The sequence below is a fragment of the Anoplopoma fimbria genome, chromosome 10 (assembly GCF_027596085.1).
Source record: "Anoplopoma fimbria isolate UVic2021 breed Golden Eagle Sablefish chromosome 10, Afim_UVic_2022, whole genome shotgun sequence".
Taxonomy (NCBI): Eukaryota; Metazoa; Chordata; class Actinopteri; order Perciformes; family Anoplopomatidae; genus Anoplopoma; species Anoplopoma fimbria.
In genome coordinates, this window is record NC_072458.1 from 21561996 (window position 1) to 21583502 (window position 21507).

General features: G+C 40.5%; 1 protein-coding gene across 1 annotated transcript; it reads left to right on the forward strand.

Annotated features, from left to right (window-relative positions):
• Positions 1-685: 685 nt before the first annotated feature.
• On the forward strand, positions 686-16285 carry shisa7b (shisa family member 7). The gene is given in 9 exon segments (XM_054605541.1): positions 686-1047; positions 2727-2969; positions 4027-4143; positions 5000-5145; positions 7074-7142; positions 9987-10229; positions 14698-15073; positions 15824-16143; positions 16146-16285. Coding segments are annotated over 9 exon segments (2016 nt in total).
• Positions 16286-21507: the final 5222 nt, after the last annotated feature.

Consider the following 21507-nt stretch of genomic DNA (forward strand, 5'->3'; position numbering starts at 1 on the left):
CAACGCTAAATGTTTACAGATTTACATTTTTACATCTGACGTGACTTCCGTGTATAAACGACTCCCAGAAAACCCTTCGGTAGGAGATATAAGACTCTTCCTGTTGGGTCTGTACGTTAAAAGAGTTTACACTTTTCTCATCTTGTTTACAGAAAATGTAAAAAAACATTACTGCCTATTTTAATAGTTTGGCCTAGAGACTGTAACGTTGTCGAACGACAGACCAAAATTCAGTTAAACACACCTGCTGCCATAAAACAAACCACGTTATTCTATATTTATAATCAGTTGATTTCAGAACGACAGCCATTTCACAGGCAGTTTGTATAGAGGCCTAAAAAGAACTCTGCAAGACCTCAATGTTTACAAAAGCTGCTTAAGTGAAGGACTTCTATACATTACATTACATTACAGTCATTTAGCAGACGCTTTTATCCAAAGCGACTTACAGGAAGTCTATAGGGAGAGAAATGTTTACATGAAGCTGAACGAGTGAAACGCCAAACACACCTTCACGACACATCGCTCGAACTCTCAGAGCCCCGAGACAACGAGCCAGTTCATCAGACCTTTTCATACCAACTGTTTTTTACAAATCGAGAGGCGGCCATCTTGGATTAGAAGCTGTTCATGTGAATTTTTTTTTTTTTTTTTTTTAAACAACGGCTCAAAAACTTGAAAAACAATGAAATCTATAACTGCAAGAGGGATGTTCTGCTCCTTCCTCGTTCTCCTTCTTTCCTCCTGCCTCGCCGTCTCCACGGACAGCCATGAGAGGGCCATGGCCGGCGGCGGCGGCGGTAAAAAGAACACCGCCTTGTTCCTCCTGACCGGCTACAAGCCGCTGCCCGCCGGGCCCAAAGTGGCGCCCAAAGCGGCCGAGGTGGAGGACGGAGACGATCCCCCGGCGATGGCCGAGCTCCCCCCGAAGCCCCTCCCCCAGACCATGTTGCCAAGGAACATGACGGCCGACGCCCTGAAGCCGCCGCTCGGCGCCGCCCAGGTGGCTCCGCCTCCAAGACAGCTGGTGGACGTGGACGTGTGCAGGTACGGCTATGACCACTTCCTGTTGGTGTGAATCTGTGTTTATTTTGAGTATTGAAAGGCAGATTAAATCTAATTTATTAAGAAGGATTCTTTAACGCTTTAACTGAAGTATCAACAACTTCTGGGTGCACAAATATAACTGTGGAAACGTGTAAGAAACCCATAAATGACGAGCCTTTGGCGTGCTGTACGGTATAAACCTTCTCTGTGGCTGAGCTGCGTCTCCATCTGTGTAACGCGTTGATCACACTGGATGCCATAAAAACAACGAGGCGCATCATGATTCCTTTCTCCTCCCGCTGCAGCTCTGATCTCCATCTCACCAGAGCTTATATATTTCTCTGCACTGAGAGGCGTCTTGCTGTTGCCAGGCAACGTGTAATCAGCTCTAAATCAGTTTGTGTGCTGGAGCCACACACACACACACACACACACACACACACACACACACACACACACACACACACACACACACACACACACACACACAACAGTAATAACAGACACAGATTCGAAAACGACATAATTTTGACCTTTCACCCTGCATTCTTCCAGTTGGAGAAATCGCCATGGTGATGCGAGCAAGATGTAGAAGAAAAAAAAACAAGATGTATTTATCTTTTTTTTCCTCCAAATTCAGATCTTCTTCCTCTGAGCGTGTTCACTAAACAGAGATGAGATCTCTGAAGCTGCCAGCGCTGTTGTTTACAGACATCAAACAAAAGAGCTCCACTATTTGATTTGATTTATCAAAAACAACAACACATCCAACATCTGTTGAAGCTCATCAAACATGAAAAAAAAATCTAGTTTACACACAGCGCTAAATGACTACGTCTTCCACCGTTACATGAATTTTAACTTTCCTGCAACAAAGACACAGAAAACTCCTCAGTAGGAGGAAGAAGAAGAGTCTTTTTGTTGGGTCATTATAATGTAAGAGTTTACAGAAAAACATTACTGCCTATTATAAAGATTTGATAACGGAGATGTTTACATTTACACACAACACAAGAGTAACTAGAATGTATAACTAAATAGCTTTATTGTAATCAAATGCAAAGTTATGCAATTACTTCCATTTCATTGTTGTTTTGTTTTTATGTTCATATACATACTTTTGTGTATATATATGTGTATATGTATATTTATATATGTGTGTGTATATATATATTTATATATATGTATATAAATATCTATTTATTTATATATATATGTATTTATATTTATTTATTTATATATATATATATTATTTATATATTTATTTATATATATATTTATTTATATACATTACATTTATTTATATATATATATATATATATTTATATTTATTTATATATGTATATATATTTATATTTATTTATATACATTTATTTATATATATTTATATATATATATATATTTATTTCTGATTCTGAAAATGTTAGCCTCCACTGCTAAAGTCTGCTCACAGTCATAGGAGCATATTCTAAGTTAAAACAAATCCTCAAATAGTCCTATAAAGTCTTTGGAGCCTTATGGAGACTGTGATGCTTTAATGTTAGCTAGTAATGTGCAAAAAAAAGAAAAGAAAAGTGCCTTAGCTGACTGGAAAACTACCTCCGAAAAGGATCAATCAATGAAGTCATGAAGAAAAGAAAGAACTTCTTTGTTAAACTCTCCTTAACTTTTCTCCTCAGGGGTTACTACGACGTGATGGGGCACTTCGACAGCACCTTCAACTGCTCCAAGGGCAGCTACATCTACTGCTGCGGGACCTGCCACTACCGGTTCTGCTGCGAGCACCAGAGGAGCCGGCTGGACCAGGAGTCCTGCAACAACTACCACTCCCCCGTGTGGGCCGACCCGCAGGTGCCCGTCACCGTCAGCTCGGGGAACAAGCCCGACCCGGACTTTGAGACGCTGCAGCAGCAGAACAGCAGGTCAGCAGTATTTCATCGTTAGCCTTTTGAAGCAGAAACTAATGAGGAATGTTCCTGATTTTGCTTGATATTTTGTCTTTGAAAGAAAGAAACAAAACTTGTATTTGCTTCGCTGCATTTAACTTGCTAAAACGATCATTTGTCTCTATTTTTGTGGTTTAGTAGAATTTACCAAGCAACATTCAGTGTTTTCAGCTCCTCAAATGCAACTATTTTGACCGTTTTCTCTGTTTTAAATCATTCCAAATTCAATGTTTTTGGACTTTGTTCTGTTGTGTTGACAAAAACAGGAACACTTTTCACTATTATCTGATAATTTATAGACCAAACAATGCATCAATTAAAAAATAAGAGCAATATATCAATCAATGACTTGCAGCCCTAAAAGAGTGTCTGAAATTGATTATTTTAAACATGATAATGTATACATGTGCCATTTCCTGTTATGTATTGATACAGAAAAAATATAAGTTGTTCCAACATGTGCTCTTGTACATCTGTTAGTTAGAAATCTCAAGTACAGCTAAATTTGCCTCCTTCTGTTTTCTGTTCAGATCACCGTAGCTCTGTTTGTAAAGTCATATATATCTCTTTGTATCCAGCAAAAGTCACCACAATGAGGAAAAAGCGCTAATGACCTTGGCGTTTTTCCGCTTCGAGAAAACTCGATGCACTCAGCAAAGAAAAAGCAGAAATCAAAAGGCTTCACTCTCATGAAAACTATTTTAAAAAGCTGCAAAAACTCACCTGTCTGATCAGTACATCACGGGCCAAATTAGACATTTATCTACCTCAGTTATGCTTTAATTCTGCATTGTGTTATTTCATTTTTTGCTATAAAGTATAAATACTACAGTCAAATAATTACAAGTTCCTCCCAAGATTGGAGTACATTGTCATAGAGATAGAGGGATGAGAAACGTTACTCCAGAAACGACAAAAAGCAAAGAAGTATATTAGAAAATATGATAAAAGAAGCATTAATAACTCAAATGTTTTACTAGAAACTAAAGCATGTTTTGTCTCAGTGCGCTGATGTATTTTTCTTCATTTCCAGTACGGCCTACGTGATCGGAGGTGTGATCTCCTTCACTCTGGTGGTGGCTGTGGGCGTCAGGATCGCCTTCAGCAAGGTGGCCCGTCGACCCCGAAACAGAGACATCAACATGCCCAGGTGAGGCCACGGGACAGGTGTGATGGGTTCACTGACTGTTAGTGACGATGTAGACCAAAGTACAGACTTTTCAGAATAAAAGTTTAGTTTAAATAGTGCTAGAGCTTTAAATACAAGTATGCAAGTACTTCAATTTCTGTTATACTTTCAAAACAATTCATACTTTCATTTTACTGTAAACCTCTCCTGAGTCTGACCTGGTCACTATAGTGAGTCAGAGGGTAAATCAAACACTGCTGGAGTGTAACAAAGTTCAAAATGTGTGCTTTTACGTGAGTATTTTCATTTTCCAATATATTTCAGTGGCAAATATTGTATTTTGTACATTTATCTGACAGCTATAGATACTTTTCAGATTGAGATTCTACAAACAAAACACGTAATCAGTATATTGGATATCGAAAAAATATATAAAGAAGTGTTTAAAACAAGCTATGACACAGTTTACATGTAAATGCAACAATACTGGCAAACAAATATTTTGTCAAATACTTGTGATTTAAGTAATTTAAGTATATAATATAACACTTTACCTTGTCATGTTGTCAAAACCAGAGTACATGAAGAATATAAGCATCCGTTTAGACTTTGATTATGCAGGTGTGAAGACAAAGGCATCACTTATTGAGATAAAGGATGTAATAATATACAAGTTTTTGCATATTTATGTGCTGTTTACATACTTAAATAATCTGTTGTGATATTAGCAGAGATATATATTGAGATCCATTTAACGAAAACAAAAACAGCTCCAACTTTAAAAACAATAAAGTCTTTGTTTTCTCACCTCTGACCTCTTTGTCTTTGTCTTCCTCCTCTCTTTTCTCACCCGTCCGTCCGTCCTCTGCTGTGTCAGATCACTGGTGGACATCCTCCGTCACCAGTCGAGCCCGGTGCAGCAGGGGGAGAGGAACAACTCCGCCCTGTTGACGGCCACCACCGCAGACGGTCGGACGTCCAAGAACCACTACACCCCCATCCTGCAGAGCAAAGACAACCGCAGTAAGTCACACAAACCTCCGTGTTTAATCAGCAGAATAAAGAAGAAAATAGATCCTATTAATTAAGGAAATTAAAGGTGTCACTTCCCCACTGACGAGGATGGTAACTGCTTTTTATTCAAACCTCAGTATCTGGAATAGGTTTGTTGTGACTGAGGATAAACGATGATCTCACAGGGCCTTAGCTTTTACAATGGAGCCACATTAGTTCATCCATTAGCAGAATGTATGTCAAATAATACTTAATAATGTGGATTCACTTTCATTTATTCTGTTTCTAGAGTAGATTAACACTACATTCAATGTTTTGTGCCCACAAAAAAAATCTTGTCAGTGTTTATTTGCACGAGTATTTAATATAAAACAGATCAGTTATTTCACTTCTAGAATATTTGTCTTAACCTTTGTATCAAAAAATATAATGAAATTAATATTAATTTTGACTTAGAAGATGCTCTCTTACATCTAGAAAAGTATTACCTGTAGTTAATGAAGAGTACTTTGTTTTTTCTCTCATGCCTCTACGATGAACGGAGAATCCAACAACAGAGAAAAATCTTGATGAAATGAAGTAAAAGCGGTCTCCATTTACTTCAATTCATCATAGAATATTCTCTGTTCTTTGTATTTGTTCATCATGGAGGAATGAGAAGGTTTTTTTCATGAATTCAAGTTAACAATTTTCTCAGCTAAATCGAGGGATGTGTGCTTTAAAAAGTCTTTTTTTAATTGAATGCACCTTTGGCTGCCCATTTACGACAGCTTTGTGTTTTTTCTGATGAGACAAAAATGAGTGGTTGATAATCAGATTGTTGCTGAACTTGTTCATTTTTCTTGTATTGTATCAATTAACACAATTACAGTCCAAACACACAAAAATAACACGCACACATCTCTCTCTCTGCTGCTCTGTCTCTCAAAACAAGCTCTCTTCTTTCAGTCTCTCCAGGATTTTGCTGAGTGTGTTTTTGGCAGACATTTTAAGGTTTTAACAATAAGAAATTCAACTCAAGGAAGATATGGTACTTTAATACAAATAAATATAACCCAGAGAGACAGGGCTCAACACTAACTTCTCAAAGTAACTGCCAGGCTGGAAACCAGGCATCAACTTTGATGTGTTGAAACTGAAAATGTGCTTGCCTTTTTTAGTTACTTTATATTTTGAGTAATCTGGATACTCAATAAAATGTGACATAAAAGAATAAAAGCTTTATCACATTAACCAAACTAATTACTAACTGTAACAGCAACATTTAAATATCACTGACGCAAATGAATATTTTAAAAATATTTATTTTGGGTTATTTTTTGAATTCTCTATTTTAAATATGTCAAAAAAAAAGGCCAATAATTGTTTGCCTGATTCTCAGAATGGTTGCCAATAGCAACCTGGCAACTGTTAGTGTCGAGCCCTGCAGAAAGTCCACATTTATTTCCGTGCATAACTACTCTTATTGCTTGTCAAAGACACTGGACACATCGTTAAAACATAAACTACATTTTATAATTGTATATTCTACGGATTGACTTCAACATTAGCACATTAAAAACACATGAAACCTGACTTTTTGCACATGAATCTTGATTTTAAACTTGATATCAATATGTTTAAGTTGTTCTGTTTATAGTATGCAAACAACAAAGTAGTATTTTCAACTTTTAATGAAGAATAAAACATCTCCTTCCTCTCTGGAGTTGCTGAAAACATGAATAGACATGCTGCTTTATGATAATCAGCATTTTGATCGAGTTTATTGTTGAAATGTGTGTCAGTAAATCTAAAAAGCCAGTTCCTGGAGGGACCGTCTGTCTCTCTCTGTCTATCCCTCTCTGTCCTCTCTATTGACACATTTGCTTACTCGACTCTCGGCCCCGAGCCTCTGGAGTACGTTGTCCATCAGTTTGTCGGCTCTGCTCTCTTTGCAGCTGGGAACTTGCCCCACCATTTTAACCAGCAGGGGTCTGCCTCCAGCCCCAAACACTCTGCTACCATCGGTAAGCCTCGTGGTCAGCAGCACGGTCCAGCACAGGCGGTCCACGGGCCGCCGGCCTGAACCACGGCCCCTCACTGTCTACCACGCTGTCTGTCTGTCTTGTCGTTGGTATGACGGCCTCGCTGTCCTGCACTCTTGGAACAGATGTGCCGCCGTCAACACACGCCGTTTAAAAAAAAAAGGCGCAGTTGTGTTGAACGTGACACATCTTTCATAAGAGTGTGAGCTAAAAGTTGTCTGGCCTGCCCTCTGCTTTATGCACCACCCACTTACCACCACAAGCCTGCTTCCAAATGTGCTTCTTCTTCTTCCTCTTCTTCTTCTTCTTCTTCTTGTTCTTCTTGTTCTTGTTCTTCTTGTTCTTCTTGTTCTTCTTGTTCTTGTTCTTCTTGTTCTTGTTCTACTTCTCCTTCTTGTTCTTCTCTTGTTCTTCTTCTTCTTCTTCTTCTTCTTCTTCTTCTTCTTCTTCTTCTTCTTCTTCTTCTTCTTCTTCTTCTTCTTCTTCTTCTTCTTCTCCTCCTTCTCCTTCTCCTTCTCCTCCCTCTCTGTGAAGCAGTGATGTGCAACTGTGCGCCTATCAGCTGACACTTCACATTCCCGGAGCTCTCGGCTTCAGCGAGGTCACTGCACCTCACCTGAGTCTGTTTTCCCAGGCTTTGCACCAAGAAAACAAGAAAAGCAATGCTAGCAAGAGTGGGTTTTATTTGTTGTACTAAAGAAACAATAAATAGAAATCATTGTTTGTTAAGGTCCAACGTGGCTGCAACAGAAAACTGGAAAGAGCTGTGTGGAAATATCACGAGTATGAAGAGAAGAAGGACTCTCACTGTACGTTTTTAAAGTAGTTTCAGTGCCAATTATTCCAAACCATTACACCTACATGTGTCCCTCTGGGCATGGATTACACAAGAAGGCAACAGTAAAGAATAAAATCATGTCAGAGTACAGATTTAAACTAAATAAAAGTTCAGTTTCAATTGTACTTTTCAGTTTAACCTCCCTTTTTATATAATAAGCTCACATCAAGCCTAAACAAACAAATCATTAAGTATCTCTTACATACAGTATTGCTGGAAATAAGATTTGTAACTGTAAAATATTTAGTTTGCCTCTAAAAATACAGAAAGTCTTTTTCGTAGTTTTGTTTGCTTTTAACATGAAGCAAAGGATAAAAACAAATAGCAAAGAGGTTGTTGTCTGATATTTTCAATTGAATTGCCGATTCATACACATAATCAGTGCTATTCCAGTTCATACTTGAAAGCTTGAGTGTATAAAAAGGTGATATTGGACGACTTTAATCTGCTGCTTGTCCTTGGCTATGTTTAGCGTTGTCCTCACTCTTCCTGTGTTAGATAATGTTGACGGAGGATACAAGAGCAGAACACTTCAACTCTCTGAGTCAGATAAAAAAAAAAACTGCACAAAGTTCCCTTTTTTTTTGTTTGTTTTTCATGACACCCTTATCAAACCTCTCTGCCAGCCGTCGTAGGAGTTCCAAAAAAAAAGGGAAAAAATGACCATGCACTCTTGGAAATGCAGAGCTAATTCTGTATCATGACACGAAACAAAAAGGGCTCAATGTTTGATGCTTTTATTTTCTTTCTACCTCTCGTTTATAAACCATGATCTCACAGCTAGCATTGCTTTTATTCCACTGTGTGTTTGTGTGTGTGTGTGTGTGTGTGTGTGTGTAACCTGCTCGGTACAGAAGTGGATGTGGTGTGTGTGTGTGTGTGTGTGTGTGTGTGTGTGTGTGTGTGTGTGTGTGTGTGTGTGTGTGTGTGTGTGTGTGTGTGTGTGTTCCCTGGGTGACGCTTAACAGAGACATTATTGGCCATTATTGCCCATTACTGTCAATGGTGAATGGCCAGTATTTGTCCAGCAGTAATCTTTAACGAGATCGCAGCTCATAACCGTTTCCACCCTGAATGGACTCCACATCGATTGTGTCTCCAAAGACGGGGAAAACAACAGCAAACGGACAATTTTTTTTTTCCAGAGTTACGTAATCTTTTATTGCTGCCACTTTTCTCTTTTTTTTTTTTTTTTTTAAATATCTGCTGCTGTCACCAAGCAGTTAATTAAGTTACTCGTCTTCTGGTTGTATAAATGTCTTCAGTGGTTGAAGACGATCAACGATGGGCAGCATGTCGATCTCAGATTATAAACCTTTTAGTCCCCCGTTTAAATGTGCAGAACCCCCAACATGTGAGGTCACATTTAAAAAAAACGTCCTGTCTGTTTGGTAAAAAATGAATGTACTCTCATACTGTATGATGTAACTGATATACATGTTGCAAAACAGACAGCCCTGCCCCTCCCCCACACTGCTAATCTTACATAAGTCAAATCATTTATTTTTTTACGTGTATCGATCGATGTGCTGCTTTTGCACTTTGCATAAATGTGAATGTGTGTGTTTGTAGACCCCCCCCCCACCCTTGATGCTATCAGTGTATTTCTATGTTTTTACATGTGGCTGATGTGTTTGTGTTGGAGCCTCAGATGATCAGTTCAGAGTTGTATTTATAGATGGTCGCCATGGAGCTCGGAGACACTTCCTGTGTTCACTGATCGTTAACCAGCTTGAATCTTCTTCTACTCTTGTTCTGTTGTCCCCTTTTTTTTTTGGTCCATTTCTATTCCTATCTTTTTATTTCTCTTCTCTTTCCATCCTCATCTCTTCTGTTCCTCTCCTCCTCCCTTTTACATTCTCCATCTCTCTTTTCCCTTTTGTTTATTTGTTTTGTTTGTTTTTTCTCCTCCTTCTTCCTCACTTGTTTATCTTCTCCATCTCCTTTTCCCCTTCCCTTCATCACCCCCTTTTTTTCTCTCCTTCCAGAGCGAGGCGCCCGTATGAACAACACCTCCCAGCTCTCCTCTGGACCCAGCCTGCTGTCCGGTAGCGGTAAAGGTGGAGTCGGCGGAGGCGTCGGAGGCGGCAGCATCTTCGGCGGTGGCATGAGACACAACAGCAGCCACCCGTCCTTCTCCCACTCCTTCCACAACCTCGCCCAGCTGCCGCCGTCCTACGAGACGGCCATGAAACCCGAGATCAACCGCTACAGCTCGCTGAAGAGGCTGGGTGAGCCGGGGGATAAGGGATGTGGGGGGAGGAGGTGGAGATGAAAGATAGAGGGATAAAGTTTAGAGGGGGAGCATAAGTGGCATTGATTGACAGGAAGGCTTGCAGGTGATGCAACACACCAGGTGGCAGCCACATTGGAAGTGTGGAGTTCTTGTGCCTCAGTGTCTGAACTCAGACGCTGATTTATGAATTTCTCAAAAGGTGTCATTTACACACAAGGTTCATTTTGATCATTTTACCTCTGACACATCACATTGAACAATGTAACTTTGAATTGTGTCTCTTAAAGACCAAGTGAAACAGAAGTTAGAGCGTTTTTATCTTCTGTACTTTGACATATTTCACATTGAAACAGAATATTTGAGCGGTGTTCAGTTACAAGACGGATTTAAATCAAATCCTGTGGTTGTTAAAAAAGCATTTTTCATTTCATCTCGACTTTGTACTGCGATGACAGAAGCTGTAGCCAGCTTGGAGTCAAAACAGCTACAATGGACTCCAATGGAGACCCAGAGTCCCTCCATCCATATATCCTGTTCAGGGTCACGGTTGGGCTGGAGCTGATCCCAGCTGTTATTGGACAAACCTAGAGTCACATTCACCTTTAAGATCTATTGACCTAAGTTTCATGTCTTTAGACTGTTGGAGGAAGTCAGAGAACCCGTATACAACCACGCTGACACAGGGAGAACATGCAAACTCCACACAAGATCAAGCCCAGAATTGAAACTTGGCCCCTCTTACATATTAAAAAGTCATATTATTAAAGAATATATATGTATTGCAAAACGTCCACAATCCACAACATGCAAAAAAAAGTAAAGAAATGTGTGTTCTGGTGGAGCTTTGTAGCAAAGAACAGGTGATGTATTCATTGTTAAGATTAGGAAAAACTCAATTTAGTGTCAACATATGATTAAACGGCAAGAAAAAGTGACTTCTCGGTTTGAATCCATCATGTGATTGTTCGGATTTGATTACTGAGAGTTTTAATTTTAAAAGTATACTTGATGAGACAGATTTTAAGCCCTCAAAAACACTGGATCCTACACTTCCCATCATGCAACTGGCTAGCATTGTTCCTAATCTGCCTGAAAGCCAACTAAACTATGAGCCAGTTTTTATTTCTTCACAGGTGTTTCTCTTTTTTCTTTCGTGGCCGGCTTAGTTAAACTCAAACATCCATTACAGGCATGGCCGCCAGGAGAGATGTGACTCAGCAGCAGCAAAAAAAATAATTATCATCTCAGTGTAGTCTGAATGTGTAAACTGTTTCTGCTGAACTTGAAGGTAGAGAAACTGAGGCATAAAAGAGGGGAATTAATGGAGGGATTGGAGTGAATAGGGCGGAGAAAGAGGAAGAAGAAGAGGAAGGTTGTGAATGAAATAAGAGCAGAAACAAGGGAGAATACAAATGTGGAGAACGAGTTGACCAGATGAAAAACATCAGGGAGGCGACAAAAAGAGCCGCTTGGCCAAATAAGGACAGGGCAGGAAGAGACAAAACAAACCAACAGAGATATCCATGAAGAGATGCAGAAGGAGGAGAAAATGAACGGAGAAGGCGGTGAAAGAAAAAAGAAGAAAGGACTGGAGGGAGAGAGATGTGGAGATAGGGGGGAGGGGCGTTGGCTGCTGGTCTGCAGGGATCTGGCTGCCTTCGACGGGGAAGAAAAGACGTTTGAGCGGCTGGAAACCTCTCTCTCTCTCTCTCTCTCTCTCTCTGTCTCGTTACCTCTCTCGCCCTGATATTGCTGAAGACTGCAGGGGGAGGGGAGTCGTCTGCAGGCTGAGTGATGGATGGTTACTTCATGGGGGATGTGTGTGTTGTGTGTGTGTGTGTGTGTGTGTGTGTGTGTGTGTGTGTGTGTGTACGCGGAGGCAATAATGAGGTGAAAGTCCAGATGAGTCTCTCTTATTATTTTCATTCAATCAAAAGGAGAAAAAAACAAAACGCTCAAATGGACGACGCTGTGCTTCCTCCTCGTTACACATCAGACCTTTTCAGAGGTCATCCCCACTTCCTCCTCATTGTCTCGTTTATAAAACAGCATCTCTGTCGCAGTAAACGCAGACGTCCTGCAGCCTTTTTTATGGACGTTGCAGTTTACGTTTTTATATTGCAGGAGATGGGGGGGGAAAGAACTACGAGGTGAATGAAGGTTGGAGCATCTGTTTCCATCACGTATTTCCTGCCATCTCTCCTTCACATAATTGCACTACTTCAGATGATTGAAGACAATTTCTGCACGTCTATTGGACCAATAACTATTCAGAAAACATAATAGGTGCAGCATCATGATGATAAAAAATGGTGTATCAGCACTGCGTCTCCCGGAGTCTAATCTAGGATTCAAGGAGCGTCGTCTGGACTGTAACGACTTCGTCCCGGATTTTCTGCTTAAGAGTTTTATCACGTGGCAAAAATAAAAAATGTTCCTCCCTCTGCTCCATCATCGGAGGCGAAAGAGTCCACAGTTCATCCGAGTCCACGAGAAGCCTCAAGTGCTCTTTGTACAGACTTTTTCTGCAGACATCCAGAGAGTCTGCGTCGGGCACAAAGCTTCACCAGAACAGTACATGTTCAGTCATCAATCACTGTAGCCCCGCCCTAAATCATACCCTGCTTTATGGTCTAAATGGAGCATCATTTACTAAATGAACATCATGCTGTATTGAAGAAGACTTGAAACTAGAGATTGAGACCATAAACTCATGTTTACAATGTTTACTGAGGGAATAAATCAAGAGAGAAGTAGAGTCATTTTCTCATAGACTTCTATACAACCAGAGGAGACGCCCCCTGGTGGACAGGAGAGAGAATGCAGCTTTAAGACACTTCCACATTGGCTTCAGTTTATAAATGGCATGAGGCTGCACACATTGCCAGCCCATAGTCCCCTTAGCATAGCACATGTGTATCTCTGCAGACAGTGTGCGCTTAACCACATTTACCCAGCTCTTCCTTTTATTTCCTGTTTCTCCCAAAACAATCATAAAGCTTTAGAAGACATTACTTGCTTTGCACCAGATGATTTCATCACCGATTTGCTTCAGCAGAGGAAACTGTGAAAGACTATTAAAAAAAAATCCCCTCTGAACTGAATCACTCAGTGATGCTGAAAATACGTTCACACTTCTGATTACTGAAAAAAGCAAACATCCTGAATGTCAGTTTTGGTGGAACACCTCCTCAAAAAAGAACCTAAAACGTTGTCATTGGGTGACAATAAAAAAAGAGAGCACAGCCTCTCTCCTGCCGTTGAGTGAAACCTGGTCCTTTTTGATGAAGTTCCCCTTTACGGAGCTGCAGAAAGGACACCGATGAAGGGCTTCTTTGTCCGAGGTCGAACAGCCGGGGAGAAAAAAAACCTCAAGATAATGTGGCCTTAAAGGGGGAGGAGAGTAAACAAAGAGAGGGAGAGGACATGAGACAAACAGAGGGAGAAGATGGAGGTGAAAGAGAGAGAGAGGGGAAGAGAACGAGGAGTGGAGGAGACAAAGGAACAAACAGAAGGAGAGAGGAAGAGAGGGGAGGAAGAGGAAGAGAGGTCTCTGGTTAAAGGTCATGTTTAAATTGGCTCATGTGGAGTTGCCTCCGTTGGAAAAGCTTTGAAGATTAAAGTGGAGTAGAGCCGTGGAGCAGAAGGCGTAGCAACAATGTATTTCACTAGTAATGAACCTCAGAAAACTCTCCAGTCTTCAGCCTCTTTCTTCTCTCTTTACTTTGTGTCTCTGTTTCTTTATTTCCACGTCACTCACAGTGACCCGTCTCGTTCTCCTCACATCAAACGCTTTAGCTCTCGGGTTCCTCTGTTCTCTTCTGCCTCATGAAATATACATTGTTTGTCTTTGGTCTTATCGTTTCCGTCTTCACTTCCTGTCCATCCTCTGACTCCATCTCCTCCGTTTCCCCTCATCTCTCTCTTTCAAGAGTTTTTCTCTTTTTCATTCATCTCCATTGACATTATCTTTATTGTCTTTTGTATCATTTACTCTCTTTTTTTTCTTAGTTTTACTCTCCTTTGTCATTTTTTTTTTCTACTTTTATCTTCAATTGCTTCAGTGTTGAGCTTTGACATTTGATAAAACAATCTAACCATAAGGTCCATCCTAATTGCATAAACTTCAGAGCAGATGGATGGAGCTTAGCCAGTCGTGATGGAATTGTAAATGTTCATATTTACAATTTGTCTGTTTTTTTTATGGGCATCATGTTTTCAGAGCGTCCGTCTGTCAGTCACATTCTTGTGAACGCCATATCTCAGGAACACCTCGAGGGAATTCCTTCAAATTTAGCAGAAACTTTCCCTGAACCAGATTAGAATAACTCAATAATTGATATGCTTAAATATGCAAGATTCTACTTTTTCCTAAACATTTTACAGATAAATAAATAAATTGAATACTTAACATCTTAATAAATAAAACTCTTGTTTTTTCTTTCTCTCTTTTGCCGAACCAGAGAAAGAACTTGACGAGTACTCGAACTACTACAACTCCAAGCGCCGCTCCAACAACGCTCCGCCCTCCTTCTACTCCTCGCAGCACTACCTGCCGTGGGGGGGCGAGTACACGCTGGGATCCAGAGGCACGCTGCCCCTCCACGGCTCCAGGCCCCGCCTCCACATCCCCGCCTCCACGCCCAACCCGTACCCGCTGCCCGCCCAGACGCACTACACCAGCTCCTCCTTCGACAGGCCGCCGCGCCGCGTCCGCTCCCAGGACCAGCTGCTCGGGGAGGGCAACACGCTGTCGCGCCTCTCCAAGAACCAGCAACACCAGTACTACAAAGCCATGATGAGCACCAGCAGGGGCTCCAACTCACAGACGCTCCGCAGGTGAGACACGAGACGGGAGAGCAGATGAAACATGAGATCATAATAAGAGAATCATAGTTTAATGTGTCAGATAGTTTTTAAAGGGTCTGATAGGGTGAAGATGCTCTCTACACAACATCTAAACACTTTTTACCTCTTTTTTTATGAGTCAAATAAGTTTGAGATTCATCTTTTCAGATAATTCTTGATCTTGAAATCAGCATTTGACATAATTATGAGCTTTATGTATATATATATATATATATATATATATATTAAGAAGTATAAACCCAGGTTGCTTTGGAAAAAAACCCACAAACATCAGGAGATGCAACATAAAGTAACTGTTAGGCATCAACTCAACATATAAGTACTACAGAGAAAACTTTGTCATTCAGGAAGAAAACTAGCAGTACTTTGATTCAAGTGTTCATAGTGTGCTGTATTTTAAACAATGGTTGTTTAAAACAATATCACAAGATGAATAAGAATACATTTTGCCATATTGATATAAATCATATAATGAAAACTGTGCTACTGTTATACTTTACATCATTTGAAGTATTGTAATGTGTGAACCAAAAAACGTCTGCTACAAAGTACAATCTGTTTGAGATTTTTTTTTTTTTAAATTACATATTTTTGTAAGGATAACGTGATACCCCTCTGTTGAAAATAAATAAATGATAATATTGAATTAGGGCTAAATATGGAGGGTTATTTTACGGTATAATTTAATAGTAGAGAGAATAAACGAATGTCTGCTTCCAGGTCCCATGAGAGGCTCCTGGTCTCCCCCGACCGACTGGAGGACCGGCTGATGATGGGCCTGATAATGGGAGGAGGAGGGGGAGGAGGAGTTGACAGAGGGGCAGGAAGCGGGATGGTGCCGACCATGGGCCGTCTCAGCCACCACCAGAAGGCCCAGTCGCAGCAGAACATCTGCGCCACGCCGTCGATGGAACGCCACCACATGATCAAGATGAACTCCCACCCGACGCCGGGCCACGACCACGACCGCGACCGTGAACGTGAACGCAGCTCCGGCGGCATGTCCGGCATGCACGGCGGCTGGGACCCCCACGGCGGGGGACACGGGGAGGCCACCCCAACGCCCGACGGATGGCCTTCGCCAACAAGAGGCAGAACACCATCGAACAGCTGCACTTCATCCCCGGAGGCGGAGGGGTGCAGGGACTGCGGACTGGGAGTAAGAACGAGGTGACGGTGTGAGAGGACGGGGGAGGTAAAGAGAGAGAGAGGGAGGAAGATGAAGAGTCAGAGTAGAGAGGATGACGGCTGGAGAGAAGCTGAAGAGGCATTTTAGTGGGAAGATGAAGTGGAGAGATGAGCAAGGGGGGAAAAAAGAGGAGGTTTGAGCTCCCCCCCCCCTCTCCCCTTCATAAAAACAAAAGGGGGTCGATGACATCATTAATCTCATCGTGAGTAAAGCCAATTGATTTCCTCCTCGTCACCTGTGTGTTGATAAAAGAGAATATTCAGCCATTCTTCGAAAAGGGAAGACAGAAATGTCCACTTTAAAAAAAACTAAAAAGAGCAAAAAAAAATAATATTGTGCAGTTTAAAGGCTGCCGGGTATTCGCTGTGACTTTTATTGAAAGATACCCGCCGAATCACATTTGTCGAATTTGTCCTTGAGTTTTATTGCACTGTCCTCTGAGTCCTTGGAGAGCTCCGACAGATTCATCTGTCTTTGAATCCAGCGTGGATGACGGAGAGCGCCGAGGCGGAGGCAGACGGGGGTTTTGCTTGTCTTTGTATTTATGAAAAAGTATTTAAAAACCAAACGAGTTGCTTTTGTATGAAACTAACCTGATGATAATAATAATAATAATAATAGTATAAACATTACTGAGCCCTGTAAGACGTTGTGTATACTTGGTTTAAAAACATATATTTAATCCTTTCAGCCAGTTTGTAACTAGGTTGACCTTTCTTTCTCTAGTTGTGATTGGACGATCATCAAAGTAAAACATTCTCTGCAAAAACATAATCTTACTTAATTGCCTTTTATGGCTCAATTTACTCTAGATAGAAATAAATTATAAACCATTTTTGGGGGTAAAAACAAACACCTACATCGACACAAGCTGCTGTCATAAAGGCCCAGTCACACCAGCATTGAAAAGGCTAAATCAATTATTTTCAATGGAAAATTGCTGCAATTAATTGATTGAATTGTTTGAACTTTATTGTCCTGATTGCGACGGAGCTAACGAGGCTGCTACCTGATCAAAAAACCTTTATTTACCTCTTCAAGTAAAACAAACTTTATTGAAAGAAACGGCCACTGCATTGTGTCTGAAACGCGCTGTTATGCTCGCTGCTTGCTAGCTAGCAGGTTAGCTCGTTAGCAGCTTGGGACGGCCGTGGCTAGAGCGGGTCGTCCTTTAATCACAAAGGTTGGCGGTTTGAACCCCAGGTGTGCTTAGGATGGTGATCAAAATCAAATTTTCAGCTACAGACTTGCAGATCAATTTTCGCTGTGCCACTTCCTGGAGTGACCGGGCCTTCAAAGTAAAAATCCACTCAGCGGTATGATTATAGCTTGACTTTGTACAGTGAACTCTAGTGGGTGTTTATCATCTATGAAACATTGTGCTGTGACCCATTAAGTAAAAAAAAAAAAGTGAATTAGATCCGCTCATGAAGAAGAACTAACCTCGTGCAGACTCTGACCGACCAAAACGTCCCAAAAACACTGTCGTAAACTTTTTGCATTGCGAGTTTGCAGAGAGTCGAAGGGTTTCTTTGGTCAACAAACCAAACCCTTCCCCGTGCTTCTACGATTTCAACGTGTTACCCGCACGTCGAGCTGCTCACCTCGTACGAAGGGAAGTGTGGGGGGGCAGAAGGGTTTCAAGGCGACGGGGGACAATGGACACTTCACACCAAGGGCTATACCGAATTATCTTTGTGTGTCTGTGCTCTGTACAGCGTCTGCTTCTCATTTTCATTTCCTCTGCGTGTCGTTGTCGGGAGGCATGCTCGTGCAAATGTTTGTCTTTTTTTTTTTTTGTTCTTCCTGTGCAGAGAGAAAATACAAACATGCAAGGAAATGCAAAGTGAAAGAACTGTTGTGCCACATGTGAAAACACACCAGCCATGATGCAACCCTGTCTACAACAAAATTACGTTCACATACAACTAAACTGAACTCTCAATTATGTTTTGAGGGAAACTTGTTTTCTCCAATATATGTTTCAAACACAAGGTGGACCATAAACTGTATATAAGAAGTAGACAAAGACGTAGTCATCTGTGACTGCCGTTTTGAGGCCTCAAGTTGGGCATTTTGGCGGTCGCCATCTTGGATTTTTGCAACCACTGAATGAAAGTGACCATATTTGGACTGAGAGAGTGACGTAGTGACGCCGTATACGTCTCTGGTAGCGACCTGTCAATTACAAGATAGCCCCGCCCCTAAAGCATACTCTGCTTTAAGGTCTGTTTGACTCTAAATGGAGCATCATTTACTAAATGAACATCATGCTGTATTGAAGAAGACTTGAAACTAGAGATTGAGACCATAAACTCATGTTTACAATGTTTACTGAGGGAATAAATCAAGAGAGAAGTAGAGTCATTTTCTCATAGACTTCTATACAACCAGAGGAGTCGCCCCCTGATGGACAGTAGAGAGAATGCAGCTTTAAGGCACTTCAGCATTGGCATCACTTTTGCACGTTTGAAATAAAACAAGTACTTTACTATATTCAAAAACAAAAGTACTACCTAGTTATGTTTGGGCAACAAAAATACTCTCTTGGTTGAAAACACTGTGTTTCCAGGACAAAATACTTTTCCTTTGAAATGTAATTCACAAGACAGTTTGGTTGTATGGGTTATTTTTTGGAGACGGGGCTGCAAAGTTATGATGTCATATTTTGTATATTGTTCTTTTGTTTTTCTGGCTGTGAGATGGACCTTCTAGCCGTTCAGGCTGGATCTCTCCTTCATGGGGTTTAAGGGACTTCCCCTCGATAAAGACAGACATGATTGATTACTGAGCGACGCTTCCCGCCAGACATTTTCAGTCTTTCACTAAGATACATGTTAATGTTAATAGTTTACGATCATACATGTAAAGATCCCCCCCTTTGATCAGACGATGAACGCTCTTATCATTCTTTTTCTTTTTCTTCTTTAAATTACACATGTATTTATTTTTTTAATCTCTGTGAATTTTAATGTATAATCCTGGAGTTTTCAATATTCAAACTTTCTAGCGGAATCTAAAAAAACATTTGTGTTCTCGAGCCGATGCAATCAAAGAGAAGAGACAGAGAACCGCATGACTATGTCGGAAGCCAGTGATGATGACGTCACAGTGCTGACTTATGATGTCACGGCGTGTATGTGTGTAAATGTACATGCGTCCGTTTTCATTTTTTGTGTGTGCCCGTGTGCGTAACCCTCTCAGTGTCTTCTTCTTCTTCTTAGGAATGCTGAACCTCATTTTTCACCAAACTTCGAGGGTCGTGTGTCTTCGGCTCTCGAAGACGATTTTAGCGACCCGAGTCGCCGGTCGTTACGTGTTCATATCAACCTGTGATGAATTTTTTTTTAAAAAGGTCTGTCATCGTTTAATTGAAGGAAATTTAAAAAAAGGGGGACATTGATTAATCACAGCTTTTCTTGTCGGGCTACCTTCACCAAAGCGAGGACTTTTTTTGAAACATTTGAGAGTGTAAATTAACGAAGGCTTATATTGTGTTGAGTTTTTTTTTTTCCGGTATTTGAATAGAAGTGAAACAGCCGAGTGGGTCGTTTGTGACGTCACGAATCACTCGGCTGATGAGTTTGTGTCGCTGCTAATTATGTATCTGCAAAAAAAGGCAACTTTTGTTTTGTTTTACATGAACAACCTGCTCATTTGTTTCTCATTTTGAACAGAACTTTGTGGCGATAAAGAAGGTAAACACACAGAATTAAGAGTTGCATTGCAGTGTTGTGTTTTTTTTTTGGCCGCTAAAGTTTGTCGTGGAGGAGAATGTAATCGTGACAGGACTGGAAAAGGCTCTGTGCTTTTTACAATGAAAACATCATTAAACTTTTAAAAGAGAAAGAGGCAAAAAAAAGGGGGGGGGGGGGGGTGACATGTAAATGACGTGTTGTATTTTTAATGTCTCATCTCTGCTCAAACCTCCAAAGGTCTGATACAGATGTTGTAATCCACATTCTGTTTAACGCCCCCCTGAGAAAACTGTGTGTGTGTGTGTGTGTGTGTGTGTGTGTGTGTGTGTGTATGCGTGTGTGTGTGTGTGTGTGTGTGTGTGTGTGTGTGTGTGTGTGTGTGTGTGTGTGTGTTAACCACTGGGAGGGGGAGGGCATGGGCATATTTGTACCCTCAAAGCTACTCTGCATACCTCAAATTGTATGATACATTTATTTATTACATGCCCCCCTTATATATGTCTATTTCCAAGAATAATCCAAACAAAGGTCTCACAGACGTGCAACCCTTTTGTTATCGGTGATCAGTTCTTGAGTTTGTAGAAACCATACTGTTAAATTGATAATAACAATTAAAAAAATCCCACTAAACCTTGTTTGCGTCTTTTGTGATGAAAGTTTACCTGTTTTTTGAGTCTTCAGGATCACGTTTAGAGGACATAGGAGTCGATTTATTGATTCGAAATGTGAGAATTTGCTGCTTTTTTCTGTTTTATAACATTGTAAATTGTATATCTTTGGGTTTGGGAATGATTTTGGGGACGTTTTAGACTAAATAAATTGTTTCATCAAAGAAAATAATAACTAGATGAATTGATAATGATTTAAACCCTGTTCATAATATAACATTGTTGCTTTCAGGGCAGTAGTTTACCAATATTTCATAGATTTTTACTCTAATTTGTCACATAAAAGCAATAACTTGCAATCAAACATTCCCAAAGTCCAGCGTTATATGTTGAATAACCTGTTTTGTCCACAGAAACATTCTGACACCCAAAGATTTTTAAATTACAATCTTATAAAAATGACCAAAACAGCAAATTATCACATTTGAGCAACTAGAACAAGTGAATCTTTGGCATTTAGAGACATGAATAATGAATCAAATGTCTATATAATAAAGAGACTAACAGCTTTAATATCTTCTCATTCATTCAAACTATACTGTTCTGTGTACAAAAATGAGAAATGTATATTTTCTTCTACACAACCAATTTTATTTGATTGAACAAATTTAATAATTTAATTTAAATCCGGCACATTTGAATAAAAGACAAGACAATCTGAGCAGACACAAATCATCCACCGTCCCTGTGTTTCTACACCAGAGGGAGCAGTTTGAGGCTCTGATCTGAGCAACAACACATCTCCACCCAAACACTCCTCCCCCCAATTTAGCATAAATTATTAAATTCCTTAGGGACGTTAAATTAAGTAAGTGAGGAAATTACATTATAGTCTGTTTTCCACCCCAG